Source organism: Plectrocnemia conspersa, unplaced genomic scaffold (genome assembly GCF_051122295.1).
Source record: "Plectrocnemia conspersa isolate PC_06_02 unplaced genomic scaffold, ASM5112229v1 ptg000005l, whole genome shotgun sequence".
NCBI lineage: Eukaryota > Metazoa > Arthropoda > Insecta > Trichoptera > Polycentropodidae > Plectrocnemia > Plectrocnemia conspersa.
The window spans coordinates 35,140,973-35,156,384 of record NW_028277169.1 but is presented as its reverse complement, the minus strand read 5'-3'; the positions used below and the strand labels follow the sequence as shown (position 1 = coordinate 35,156,384).

Below are 15,412 nucleotides of genomic sequence, written 5' to 3'. Positions count from 1 at the left end.
AAACAAACATATTATTAAATTATAAATAACTGGTTTGTAACCATTACAAATATTTTAAATTTACACAAAATATGAGGAATAAAAAATACATATTTATATGTTCATGATTTTATTCCTCAGAGATTCTTTTAATTAAAATAATATTATATTTGGTGATAATTTATCCGAATTGTAGCTCTTTTCCCCTTGTTTCTCAATCTGGGAATCATTGCGGTTATCCAAATGGCAAAAGTAAGTAGTCTTACATTTGCAGAGCAGTACCGACCATACTCGACAGTGCAACGTTCGGAGTCAAAGCAGTAACGGAACTTTGAACACAGGACGTCACTGCGTTAGGTTAAAGTAATCTGTTCTGCGGTTTATTGTGCCTACATAGGCACACGACTAATATAATTCATAGCGCCTAGTGTGTATTTATTTACGTCTGCCGTTTGTTGTTTTACGGTGGTCTCCCAGTGTCATAAACGAAGGGATGCTGCGTGCACTCTCCACCCTCCTCCGATTTTATTTTTACACAAGATTTATCTGCCGCCGCTTGCGGTAAAACCGAAAACGGATTCTCTTTCCCAAAATTCCCATTTGTTGTTCTTATTCACCGACACACGCGCATTCGCCTACGACACGTTTCGATTTGAATTATGGCCCTCATACGCGCTCACACTCGCGCGGAGATCTTGCCTTGAATAGTGCATATCATAAATATTAAAATTGAATACGTTTCGTGTGCGGACGTACAGTTTCACAATAAATATAAATAAATAAACGGGCGTTGTCATAATATTTTTTAATCTCGATTTATAGCGCGAGCGTTGACATAAATTAAACTAGACTTATATGCTAACGAACAGGATCGGATTCTGCGGAAGCCTTCGCCTCGGTCGTGATAGATGTGGCTACGAAAGAGGCAGCGAGTTATCTTCCATTCTGAAATAATTAAAACTCACATTCAAATTACGTAATATTTTTAGTTTAATTAATCAGCATACCTGAATTACATTATATTAATCTGCAGCTTAAAACAATACGTAATACATAAAATAAAACCACTAAAGAATCTCTTCTCAATAGCTTTCATTCCCGACTTTTGAATTATAGGCGTTTAAAAGAATCAATTGGATTCTGGAAATAAATACATTCCCAACCTAAATCGCTTCAGTCAGGTTCGTTGTCTTCAATACAAATGTGCAAATGCTTTTATAATACAACCAACAGATATTCTATGGCACAGTTTTGCTAAATATAGATTCATCAGTAGCATTAAAGGTCTAGAAAGATTTAAGGGAAAGCATGTAATCTGATAATTTAATAAAATTATTTTAATTGAATATTTGGTATATTATTTTTTTTATATTGCTTGATTTATTAGAAAAATAAATGTGGTGCAACTAATATTGTTCTTTGCATCTATTTTTTTATTAAATCAACCCTCACATAGATTCATTGCAGGTACCTAAAAAATTATTAAAATTACATTCAGAAATATGTTTCTGAATGTAATTTTAATAATTTTTTAGAGATAAAAGTTTGTTTTTAGAGAGCCAGTTAAAGCTCTACTTGATCTATTTAATACATAAATTAATTACTCATCGCCTTCGATTAGTTAATTATTTTTACTTTAATTTAAATATCTGATTTTTATAATGTAATTAAAATAACTAGCTGTCGGTACCTCACTGTCGTGAGGTACCGAAGCTAGCGAGTGTGCGAATACCGGACCCTCAACTTTTTGGGCTTTAAATATTATTTTGGCTTCGTTCTGATTTTTTTAAATTTAATGGTTCAAATTAGACATTATTACTTAAAATTTTTAATTTATTTAATTTCAAAATGGTTCAATCTATAAAAATCTACTTAACATTACCATATTACTACAGCATCAAAATAACCACTTATAAGGTTTACAGATCGTTTTTTGTCCATTTTTAAGGATACTGTATGAATTAAAATAATTAGAAGTATCCACAAACATTATATTTAGAAAAAGCATAAATTTTCAGCGAAATGTTTTGTATAAAAAATGTTTTTTTCGTAATAGTTTTAGTGGGGCCATGAAAAATATAAATGTATAAACAAATCCAATACGAAATATGCAGCTTTTGATTTAAATATTGAAATACAACAAAACTAAAAGGATAAAAATAAAACTTCAGCATTATTTATAAACTTAAAAAAGCTTTTGACACAGTAGACCATACCATATTATTAGAGAAATTAAAACATATTGGAATAGTAGGACTAACGCTAAATTTATTAAACAGCTGTTTAAATAATATACTACAAATAGTTATAATAAATGGTACATAAAGCGACTATGAAGTTGTAAAGTGTGGAATTCCGCAAGGTTCTATTTTAGGAACTTTATTATTTAATCTATACATAAATGATTTAACCCTATGTAAACTTGCAGGAAGGATTTGACTATATGTTGATGGTACAGTGTTAATATATAATTCTAAAACCTACAAAAATTTGCCTAGAAATATGCGAAATTATCTGATTAATATTAGTAAATGGATGAGATTAAACAAATTAAAAATTAATGAAAAAAAAACAATATTGTTTTTAATGCTAATTTTTTTATCACAATCACTGTAAATAATTCTCTAATCACAAAAAGAGATAAAATAAAATTCTTAAGTCTACTTTTAAATACGAAATTAATTTTATAACCATATTGATTATATATTTTTTTTTTACCAATGGCAAAAATTTTACACAAAAATAACTAGATAATATTTAATGGTAATTTTGTTATTATAAAATCGCTGTAAATAAGTATCTCAAAAAGTAATAATATAAAATTCTTGGATATACTTTTAGGTAAATTTTTTTATTGATCATAAAATATAATAAATATTACCAATGTCAAAAATTTTGCATAAGTTATAACATTTTTGTCATCTATGGGGAATTACAAGTAAATTAAAATTAAAATCACTTCAGGTTATTCAAAATAGTGCTATAAAATTTTCGTCAAGTTTGCATTTCGATGCTTACACGAAAGACATATTTTGATAAATATGAATTAATAATGCTAGCCAAAAAAATGCTAGAGAGAAATTCGATTATAAATACTTAATTTAAATTTAGAAAAGAGCCAAATAATATGCCGATGATTTACACATCCCTTAAGCATTTTCTGTGAAGCTTGGCACATATTCTTTAAAATAAATTGCATTTAAAACCTTTAATGATTTACTGAAATCAACTAGGAATATATATATAAAAATTTTTTTTTAATGAATTCATGCAACTTTAATCATAAAATTAAGTTAATAAATAATGCATGTATATCATATCATTATATAATTTATATTTTAATTTTCCATTACCATGCTTCTTATTTTTAATGTTCGTTCCCTTAAAATTTAATTAATAATATTTTAAGTGTGGTTATTGTATTTTTATAAATGTATAAAATTGTAACCGCAAAATGTGTTATATTTTACTTATGAGGAAAAACATATAAAAAAATCGAAATAATAAAAAACGGTCACTGACTCGTCTACTTTTGCCCCCTTTTAAAAAAGCTGAAATTGCATCACTGATTCTAAATAAAAAAAAAAGCGGACTTTTCATCATAAAATAATTAAAGAAAACAGTCTCGAATCTATTCTTTTTTATTTTTTTTATTTTTACTAGCCTAGTTAGTAAAAAATATAACTGCTCATTTAATTAAATTTTTAATGTGCTTAGTACTATTTTTATGCCTGTTTTTTTTATATTTTTGTCATTATGAGCAATTCCAAAGTGTCTTATAATTTTTTAATTATGTCAAAATTATAAACATGATCATATTCAAGCAATTTTAAATTCTGGAGCTCTATAATAACTATCTGATATTCATGGATTCTATCTATGAATTTATTCTATTTACCTTTTTAATGTTACAATACAATTAGAATAGTGGTAAAAGTGGTACAGTGGTACAAAATTTTCATGCGATTTGGCATAATTTTTCATAATAAAACGTCTAGGCAACTTTAATGTTGAATCATTGCATTTATTTTATATAAGAATCAGTCTGGATTGCCACATCTCTGAGCCTGTAAATATTGTTATTGAAAAATATAAAAAATACAAATAATCTATAATATAGCCACGACTTACCTGTAGCAGCATCTAAATAAAATTATTTACAATATTGGATATCGGATGTCATCAGACGTGGCAGTAGCAACTTCCTTTTTTAAAGTTTCCTCCAGTGTATCCCAAACGTAACTTACTGCAATGTTGTGAGCATTGTTTACTGTACTTGACGATATGACTATAAGGTAGTTTTTTTGCGGCTGAAATATAAAATTAAACTAATATTAGAAATTATTGTAGCAGTCGTTGACTTAATGTGTTACAACTACTAAGTAAGTAGTAGGACACCAGACTGAAACCAAAGTCTGAAAATAATTATTACAGCTTACAAGCAATAAATAGCACTGTGCACGATTTTATCTAAATTATTTATGATCTTATAAATCTGCGAGATTAGGAAAATCTTTGAAACACTAACGGACATATGAGATTTGAGTCAAATTATATTTTTACATTTGAAAGTTACGATATATCTAATGCTAATCTTTTTTACTAAAAAAGTTTATTTTATTTTAAAAACATGGCATACAAAAAAATATATAAATTTCGTATAACTAATTATAATACCTGATATTTTTTTGTGTATTAATTTATTTTTGGTTGTTTCACTTATATTCTTAAATTTTGCCGTATTCTTAAGGTACAACTTATTTTACCTTGAAAGACATTCGTTTACTAATTTTAAAAAAAAAATAATCTAGAGTAAAATATTGCATTTTATAAACAAAGATAACATATTATATTTGATAAATCACACACAGTCGAAAAAATATTAAAAACGACCTAAAAAATTCATATAATATTGAAAAAAATTTTTTTAAACATCACTACAACAATAAAAAATTGTAAAGAAAAAAGTAAAAATATCAAACTTTCAACTTGAATGTAATACATATGATTTGAGTCTATTCTTTTGACTTTTTTGCGGATTTTTTGTTAAGAGATAAGAATTTTTTAATTGCAATAACATACGTTTTACTGTGAGAGAATGATGATTATGTACTAAAATAATTTGCATACCTTTCGAGTTTATCGTCTTTTTCACTTTCATCATAAGATTTTTGATGGATTTTTTACCCGTAGCGTCTGAAACGTTAGTTATAGTTTTAGTACTGATTACGATAATTAGTAATGCACAATTGTAAATTACCAGTTACAAAACAAGCGCACGTTTTGTATACGCACTTTCCATGTGTGATTTGATTCGAAGTGCAAAATTTGTTACAGACTGCAGTGTCGCAGTTTTTAGCATCGCAAGCCAAAACCGCGCACAACAACCCCATAATAATTAAAATCGGACTCATCGTTAAAGAATAGTCCAACTCTTTGCACTGTTCGTGAATCGAGTGATACAAACTTTTATATATGATATATCGCCATACCACAAAAACAAGGATGTGAGACCGCTCGTCCGTTTTAGTTAACCACAAAAAGTGATGACAATTGCAAATGCGCAATCGGTAAGTGGACGACGTCCACCTTATCATATATGCACGTTGATGTAAATTTTACTTTGTAGTGATTAGTCATCGCTACTATATGATTCACTGCACAGCATAATCACTTTTACTCAAATAAAAATTAATCAATATTTTTTAATTTTAAAAATTTTCAAAACATTTTGAAAATTGCTGTTTTTAGTACTATGATGTTAGGGTTTAATTAGATTAATCTTACTTGTCCGCTAAAATAAATCACAAAGCTCAAGAAAGTACAAACGTCTCTTTTTTTGCCATTGTCTGTTAAGCGCATATGCTTGCATTACACACTCTGGAAGTTGTCCGAACCGAAGTTCAACTGAAGTCGGCCGAGGTCGCTGACTTCCGAGCAGTGGCCACATTGCCACAAATTTCATATGCCGTCCGGACGGTGGGCGTGAATGACGTCCGCACGGCGGCTGCTGTCATGTACAGCTGGCATATTTGCGCGCGATCGAAAAATGTGCCAAATAATCGCAATTTTTAAATTATCATATTAATAAAATTACGCTACTGATAATTAAATAAGTTTGTGTGGGCACCTACCAATACATTATCAGTGAAAACTTTTCGGTCGTAAATATACAATTTACGCAAAATCTTTAATGCCATAAGACATACAAATGATACTTCAGAATACAAACACCACATCTGTGACTATCCTAGAATTTGTCGCCATCGATTCTAAGTAAGAATTCGTTATGGTGTGACATTTATATAAACCGATGTAAGAAAATACAATTTTTTTTTTAACAAAATCAAGTACCATTAAATATTTTATTTTATATTAAAAAAATATATTAACGATATCTGTTAGAAGAATATACTATCAAAAATATAATTAATCCTTTTTGGTGCCCTAAAATATTCAAAGATGTCAGTAAGAGTTTTGAAGCCTCCGATACGCATGTGGTATTATAACTTGACCACGTGACCACGATGCAGCGCTCGACGTGCGTGTTAACCATAGGACGCCTACGCGCATACTGAAATTGAACCGAGTTACTCGTTCTATCTCAGTTTGCGAAAAACCATAGCATTATTTCTCTCACTCTTGTCACCTAACACGCGAGAAAGCGAAAGGAGAAGTATCTCACCGCTCCTTTTGCCGACAATGTTCGGAAGCGCTCGAAGCTGGCCAAGTGAACTGAATTACCCCCACTTTACCTCCCGTTCTCAGTAACCTCGGGCAGAACCAAGCTCGACCGAAGTAACCCACTATATTCTCCGTCCTTGGCCAACCTTGGCCAACTTCCAGAGAGTGTAGTGCAGGCAATAGAATCCTGAGTTTTATATTTTATCATAATGACATGATTTTAATAATTCTATATTTTTAATTACAGAACAAATATATTTCAATCCTTAGTTGAATATTTTTTTATGTAATTTATTATGTAAAATTTTTAAGTAAGTAGATCTTGAATATGAATAAATAATAGATATTCAATAGCAGTACAATATATATGTAGATACATACTAAAAATATACAGGGAAATCCAAGGCCTCTTTCGAAATAAGCAGATCGGGGATCCGCTTCAACACATAAGAAATAATGGTTAGATTTTATGCGTGTCGTCATATCCCATAACGATACTTGCGCCTAGGGAGTAGTAGTACTCGTGCGTCCAAGGGCTTACTTTTGATGTCTTCCAGGGGACTGCAAGGGAATAAAGCGGTATTACATGCAGAACGGGACGCAAAAGTTTACCTTGTTTATATACTCTGTCGTAGTCTGAACTACGACACTCGCTTCCGCACTGGCTACGATATCGTAGCATGAGATAACTGCTAACAATACACATGTTTGCGGATTTTTTATGTCGGTTATTTACATTCTTAATAGCCGGTTAAACATATAAATAAATTAAAATTTAACTTAAAATACATGCTCTCACGAGTAGGTAATGTGAATCTAAAGAGCCACTGAAATTCTGATATAATCTATCTATCAACTAAAGGTATCAATATCATTTTAAAATATCTCTAATCACAATGATTGATATCAAACTCTTATATGAGTTATCGTCAAGTGTCTGTAGAATAAAATAACAAAGTGCTCACAAAGATAATAGTGGTATTTAATTAATAATATTACGATAATAAAGAAAAAAATTAAAATCATAAATATAATTAATAGTATGAAATTAAAATTAATACAAATTCCTAAAATTATATTATTTTTTTATGCGTTTAATAATAATTTATTGTTAATTCTATTAATGATTTATTATGAATAGTAAAGATGAATAATATATATCAGTGAATTTTAAAATAGAAAACCTGTTATTTTTCTAATTAAAATTTTATGGAAACTACTGTTTTATTTTTACAAAATTATAGCAGTTTTTACGATGCATTATTTTGTCGATTTTTTTTCTTTAATTGATTACAATTTTTATTAATTTTTATCTCTTATTCGTCTACACTTTAACGAATGAAATTTAAAAAATATCCTAGATGAAACAATTTGTATTCTTGAGCAAATTTTGTTGATGTGCCGCTCCAAAATCAATGTTTATTTATGCGTCTTTATATTGTTTTGAAATACGTGACATTGAGACGCATTTTCTCAACAAAAAATACTTTTATGCATTTGAAAAATATTTGTGAATAAAATAATTATCGGCTGTATGTATCCACTATGACCGAAATTCGCAGAGTTCGTTACGTTGAACAAAACGAAGTTGTAAAATTTTCCTCAAGAATATGATCCATTTGCATGATGTACGAATATAGCTCTCTAATAAGCTCAGTTATTCAATTTATAAATAAAAATTGGGATAGTATATCTGTTTTTATCCAGATGGATTTTTGTTATAAATAAGATTAAATTAAATTCTGTTATTATATATAAATTTCACTAAAACAGAATATAGCATAAACATCGCATATAAACATTCGTTAAGAAGAGGCGAAGATATTTTTGTATTTATATATGATTGGGATTCGTTTTAAAAATTAGACGATTTAAGTAAAACCGGTCCGGACGACCCGTCCGTAAGAGTGTCAAACTTATCTCCAGGATCTCGACTCGCTATCAATGGCGGTGTTGCGTTGTGTATCTTTTATAAAATACTGATATTTTTCTGAATGGAGTGAAATAAAAGTTTCCATGTTGTTTTTGGGAGAGGCGTGAATTACAATCCATAGAATGGTAAACATCAAAAGGAAAACGTCTGGTGGCATATTGTTTATTGAATCGTCTCTATGGGGCAATTAAATTTACCACACGGCTGTAAACTTCAATTAGTGTAAATAGGAGTAGCGATACAAACAGCGGCGACGTAAAACAGGCGCGCAATCATAACCAAACACATTCTCTCTCCTCTCTATTCAATTTTACTATAATACAGTCGAAGAAATCTGGTTTATTTAATGTTTTGTGATTGTTAGGCCAGTGCTTGTTAAACATTCTATAACGACAAACTGGTTTTTAAAAAGCATATTCCTTACTGAAATATTATAATAATATTATTATTTTCAATACTTGTGAGGTGATTCGTTTAAAGCAAACAATGATACTTTTTCTTATTTATATACGGCAATGGCGGTTACTTTTATATGACGTTGTTTGTTAATATATAAAATGCAAATGATTTTATTATTATGATATATCTTAATAAGGGTCGGTTATGGCTTTACGGCTTAATACCGGCGATAAATTCTCAGTGCGCCAATAATATGCAAAGCAGTCGAAGAGATTGATTAGCGTCAATTAATTACTGTCAGTTACATAAATGTGTTCGATTCGGCTTATGCAAATAAATTATAGACGGACGCAAACCGGAATCCGATCGAGAAAAATCGGACGTTGCTTTGTCAAAGGGCATCATTGTTGTGCCAGCTAATTAAACTGCACAATCGAAAATCTAATCAATCAGGCGCTGTTTATTCTAGTTTGCCAATTGAAATCAGCGCCCTTTGTGCAATCAGCTAACGGATAGGGCGCAATTATAAAACCGCAAATCCGACATTATCTAGCCCGCGTTTGTTTTTTCTTAATTAATACCAAACTTCTCTTCGAGTATCATTCATGTACATTTTTGTATACTGATCAGTTTACATAAAAGGCAATGCGTGGATCGCTTAACCGCAAAGCCATGTAAGTAGCGGAATATGACATTTTCACGTAGTATTTCAAAATATGACGCATCTAATGCAAAATATTAATTAAATCATGTTTTATGACGTCATTAATAATCTAATTTTCCTTTAATATGATTTAAAATAATTTAAAAAATATAAATATATATTAATGTCTTGGAAAATGTTGAGGCGTAGGAGTAAAACTACGCCTAAAACTTTTCAAGAGTTTATGTATGTATGATCAAAGTTTCAAAGCATTTTAACTTATTTTATTTTATAGTATTAAAAAAAATATATTTTCCAAGTTATTTTATATTAAATGGCATATTCTGAATTTTAAATTTTGATACTCTTTTAAAGATTTTATACCTTTTTTGTCAGTAGATCATCTCCTCTGAGACGTTTAATAATTACGATTTTAGTTAATTAATTAGAACTTGTATTGGGCTGCTTTTACAGTAGGTTTTAATGCTTTTTGTATATATTTGTAAAAATTAGTATTTAGCATTAAATATTAGTTGTTAAGACCAAGTCCTATGTTAATTGTTAAGGCCAAGAAAGTAAATTAACGGCCTATTTTAAAATGCTTAAACAACGCTTTTGTCTTTGATTTCGATACTTTCCGAAGCTGATCTGATAAATAATACGTACCTTTAAAATAAAACTACTTGGTTACTACTATACACATTTTTTCTGAAATCTTTGTATAATAATTTTTATTGCTATCATTTATTATACCAAAAAATACTTTCACTTCGTCGATAGTTAAATATGAAAATTTATATTAATTCTTCAAAATTTCGCCCTTCGAGAAAAAAAATGAAAATTTAAAAGCTATCGACTTTTGTGTGAAAGCTTATAAAAAAAACACCTACGAATATATATCATATTATATCGTAGAAGTTTATATTTATAATTTTGTATCTCAAAATTTACAGGTTTTTACTTTTATAAAGGCAAATAGTTTTGGTTTAACACAATTTGTATGTAATTTATGTTGATTTGCATTATTGAGTAATAAAACGTAGATTTCTGTACAGTAGGTTTTTGTTGTATTATTTGTATATATATATATATATGTATAATTAAGTATTTACTATTAAAAATTAGTGGTTAAGACCAAGTTCTATGCATGATTGTTAAGGCCGAGAAAATAAATTCACGGCCTACTAGCGCGCGGCTTTTTTAAATGCGAAAACGATGCTTTTGACTTAATTTAGAACTTATATTGGGCTGCTTTCACAGTAGGTTTTATATTTTTTGTATATATATGTAAAAATTAGTATTTAGCATTTAATATTAGTTGTTAAAACCAAGTCATATGTATGATTGTTAAGGCCAAGAAAATAAATTAACGTTAATCATGCTTTTGAATTCGATTTTTCTACTTTCGGAAGCCGATCTGTTCAATAATACTAATCTTAAAAATAAAAAAGCTTGGTTACTATACACATTTTTACTGGAATCTTTGTAGAATAATTTTCACTGATGTTTTGCAAACTTCATAATTGTATTTAATAGCTGCCTTAAGAATTGTTATTAAGTTTTTTCACTTTTAAAAATATTAAAAATACTGGAAAAAAATCCTCAGCATCTTGACATATTCAAAAATTGCAAAAACTTATTTTTCCCATCAGCCAAAAATATTTTTTTAGACTATATCACAACTATTTTTGTTTTGTTATTGTGTTTTTCTTCTTCTAAGAATAGATCAACTATTTCTTATTTTAAATAAGATATGGAGATTTGTATACTCATTTGCTCTTATTCTTTAAATTTGTAGCTATTTTATTTTAAATATCTCAAATATTTATACAAAAAGCCACAAATTAACCTCTGCTATTTATTATACTTAGTTGATAGTCCCTTAGTTAAATAATTATACTTAGTTGATAGTCCCTTTTTTAGTTAAAGATGCCATTGCAATAATACTTTAAAATTTTACCAATCGAATAAAAATGAACCTTTTTTTGTAATTGAAAAACAATCGACTTCTCAGTGAAAGCTTGTGTAAAAAAATATATTACATATGCATCTCTAAATTTATAGGTTTTTGCTTATATACAGGCAAATAATTTCGGTTTAACACGGTTTTAAGTTTGTATGTAATTTAAATTGACTTACATAATTGAAAGTTATTAAAAATAGAAAAAAAGGCTCGAATACTACATTTAACTTGAGTTTTTGTTACGTAACTAATTAGTAATCGATGCTTTTGGTAAATTCTTGTGAATTAATTAGTCATCAGGTTTATTCTTCTGGACGTTATTTCTTTAGACGTTGACGACAACCTTGACGATAATTGTTTTCTGGATTTCGCCATACCTTCTGTATCGCAGATTCATCTTTTTTCAAATTCGAACATCTTTAGCGTTAGGACAGTATCGATTAGTGCTCCTGCCCTTTATCAGAGATTTGATTTTAATTTATCCTAGATAAATTACCTTTCAAGGTTTATGAGATTTGTCTCTCTAGATTTATTTCAAAATTATTATTGTTGTTAAATTATAATAATACTATTAAAGTTATATTAGCAATACATTTTCACCGGTAGAAATATATTTCTACTAGTAAAAATATAATTTAAACGATGGGGAAAGTGAAATTATATCCTGCTCCAAAATGTCTACAAAAATCAATTTGCCAATTACTTGTTCTCATCCAACCACTGTCTTTTACGTCGCTTGTTAAATTAAAAAATCCACTTTTTATACTCTGTAACAATTTTACTCAAAAATAAATCAATATTTATTGGCATATTGAGATTTGCTGCCTCGAATATATTCTGAAAATGAATACCTTTCCTAAGTTTTAAATTTCTGTGAACTGATGAAGGCGACACGATGCGTTTTTATGCTAGCTTCTGGATCGTTAATCTCAAACCTGCTTTGATGGCAGCTCTAATATCTTCACTAATAACTCACCCATACGTAGATATAATGTCATAATTTCTGGAATGAAATTTTTATGTCCACATTTATACCGAGTGAATTACAAATGTTTTTAATTCAAAGGTCAAAAATATCGAAAAAAAAATTTTTCATTGATATGATTACTGCTAACAAATGTGAGAAAAAAACGCAAAGATTTATGGATAAAACTGATATATTTTAATATAATTTCTTTATCAATTTTAAGTATTAAGTAGGTACTTACTGATACTATTGCGAAACATCTGATTATATATTAATTAAGCAGTACTCCAATGATTTTTTTATACAAATTTTTTTTATACTATTGCGAAACATCTGATTATATATTAATTAAGCAGTACTCCAATGATTTTTTTTATACAAAACAATAGCAAAGATACGCGTTTGTCAAGTGGTAAAAAAAATAGTAGCAATATATATATAGCCCGAGGTTTGAATGAAACTTCAGTGGTCTTAGAATCGTGAGATGATGGCGAAGTATCTGGTTTTCTTGTGTTTGGTGGTGGTTTTGGTGGCAATTTTGCTGCCACAAGGAACCGATGCTGCTTGCTCGGATGCGTCTTGCAATTCAGCCTGCAAGAGCTACGGGTGGGACTTTGGCCTATGCATTGGAAACGATTGCTGGTGCTTCAAATGGAACGGTAATTATTAATATTTAAATATTGGCTATAATTTGGCACTCATAAAATGTTCGATTTCAGCCCTTCGGGCTAGCTTGAACGAGATCAAGCTGAAATACGCAGCGGAACAAGGAAATCCATTGAATTCAAATTAATTTGAATTATTGATTATTATGACGTATAATACTTGAAATTGCAACGAAACAACATAGAGATTCAATATACTTTAACAAATATGTAATTATGTTTTCCAAATAAACATTTGTTTTTTTTAACATATTTAAAACCAATCAAAAATGCATTTTTTTCTTATAAAGATAGGTTTGTTAGGCTCTGCTTTTTTCAGTAACCAACATAAGTTGGTTTAGTGAATATCAAGGTTTTGTTGTTCAAGTGTATTATGAGAACGAAATTTTAGAAATTTGTATAGATATGGTTAGAGTTAAGACATATATTTATTTGAGTGATTTGAGTCGAGTTATTACATCAAATATTACGTTTAGATGCCTCTATATCGGTCTCTGTCAAACTACTGCGCATTCATCCAATATATTACACGCTAGAGGAATAGAGCGTCACAACTCGCGTGTTTTTATTTTATCTACTGATTTGTTGAAATATAAAAAGACGTAGTTTATAGATGATCTTTTTATCGAAGGGTCGGTATCGGTGCAGTGACAAAAGGCAAATGCTTCGATGCGGCGGTAAGTCAAATCATAAACCGGGCGCATTCTTCCTCTCCGAGAGAAATATGGCCATAATTATATCGGGCCTCCGAATCTCACGACGATTAATTAATCCGAGACTTTGTTAATGCGTCAGATTTACATATTTCGTCGACTTTTGATTCTCGGTGATATCTCGGCGATTTCGACCGCAGATAAGAGCCCGCGTTAAAAAAGGCGCTTTATAATGCACGAATCGCCCTTTTCTCATAGCACGGATGGATATGTCGTATGAATCAAATATTTGCATCGTTTGAGGATGCGCGTCTCGGATTTCAGGACGGGAGGTATATAGAGGTACGTACATATATGCGCGAGAGTGTGGGAAGTGTTGAAAAAACCGGCCTTTGTTTTGGCTTAAAGGCAGCGACCGATTTTTACAAAGCATTCCTAAAAACCAATCGCCGATAGGGCTACTGGATTTGGCCATTTTTTAAATGTAAACATCTACTCGGCTCATTCTTAACATCGCTCTTTTCATACTGCGTTGACACTATTTTGCAGCATATCTAAGGAATATAAAACAACTAGCTTTATTACCTGGCTTTACCTGAAGTAGATCCAAAATCATTTTTTATTATTTATTATTAATTTTATTCATCATGTTATAACAAATTTGTTTTAATATTATACGCAATACTTATAGTCTATTGTCTTTACGTATTGCAGTAGCATGAAATCGGTCGTCAGTACGTCGTTGTTCAGTTTCTTCAGCGGTTTCATTGCCACGTATTGCAGTATAGTACATAATAAACAACAATTTTTAACTTAAAAGTTGAAAATAGCACAGTTGAACTAATGGCAGCCAGAATGACAAGTGCAAATGTCACATACCTGTTTCTTAGTATAGATCAGGGCTTCTAAATTTTTTTCATTCACGACCCCATTTATGATTGTGAGTTTCTACGCGATCCCAGATAAATATAAAATAAAGATATATAAATATTTTGTGCTGATTTATTAATTTGGTAACAATATACATACATATGCAACATACAAAAATATAAAATTAAAAATTGCACAAAACTTGTAAAATTGTATTTATTATAATTACAAAAAACATGCCCAATTTTCAATTAAAAACTGCATTTTTATGCAATAACATAAATAAAAGATAATATTGAGTAAAATATATCGTCGCTGGTATGTATTCGAGTCCAGGCATTTTGATCATCTTAGTCCGTTCGAATATATTCAAGTGCAGTCGTTAAGTAGTTAAGTATATAAAAATTAAAGGGAAAAGTCGTTTTTTAATGAGACGGATGTGCTTGTTTTTTACTGCATAACAAATTAAATCTTGGTGCAATATTTGACACTGTTCTTTAACATTTTTTGGCGATGAACGATATTGGGATTTAATATGTGTTAAAGCTGAAAAAGTAGTTTCACATAAATATGTGGTGTTGAATGGCAAAAGAACACTTAATGCCATATCAGAGATTGTGAGAAATTCAGTTCTAGTTCTGATCCAGAATTCAGTC

General features: G+C 29.6%; 1 protein-coding gene and 1 long non-coding RNA gene across 2 annotated transcripts; one reads left to right on the top strand and one right to left on the bottom strand.

Moving 5' to 3' along the window:
• Positions 1 to 769: 769 nt before the first annotated feature.
• On the bottom strand, positions 770 to 5,440 carry LOC148235506 (uncharacterized). The gene is made up of 5 exons (XM_088185985.1): positions 5,240 to 5,440; positions 5,110 to 5,175; positions 4,111 to 4,289; positions 3,878 to 4,046; positions 770 to 924 (listed from the first exon to the last, which is right to left on the bottom strand). The coding sequence occupies exons 1-3, from the start codon at positions 5,391 to 5,393 to the stop codon at positions 4,162 to 4,164; spliced, it is 348 nt and encodes a 115-aa protein (XP_088042111.1). The 5' UTR covers positions 5,394 to 5,440; the 3' UTR covers positions 770 to 924; positions 3,878 to 4,046; positions 4,111 to 4,161.
• Positions 5,441 to 13,047: 7,607 nt separating this feature from the next.
• Positions 13,048 to 13,496, top strand: LOC148235505 (uncharacterized). Its single transcript, XR_015809726.1, has 2 exons — positions 13,048 to 13,227; positions 13,288 to 13,496. It is a non-coding gene; the product is annotated as an uncharacterized LOC148235505 (long non-coding RNA).
• Positions 13,497 to 15,412: the final 1,916 nt, after the last annotated feature.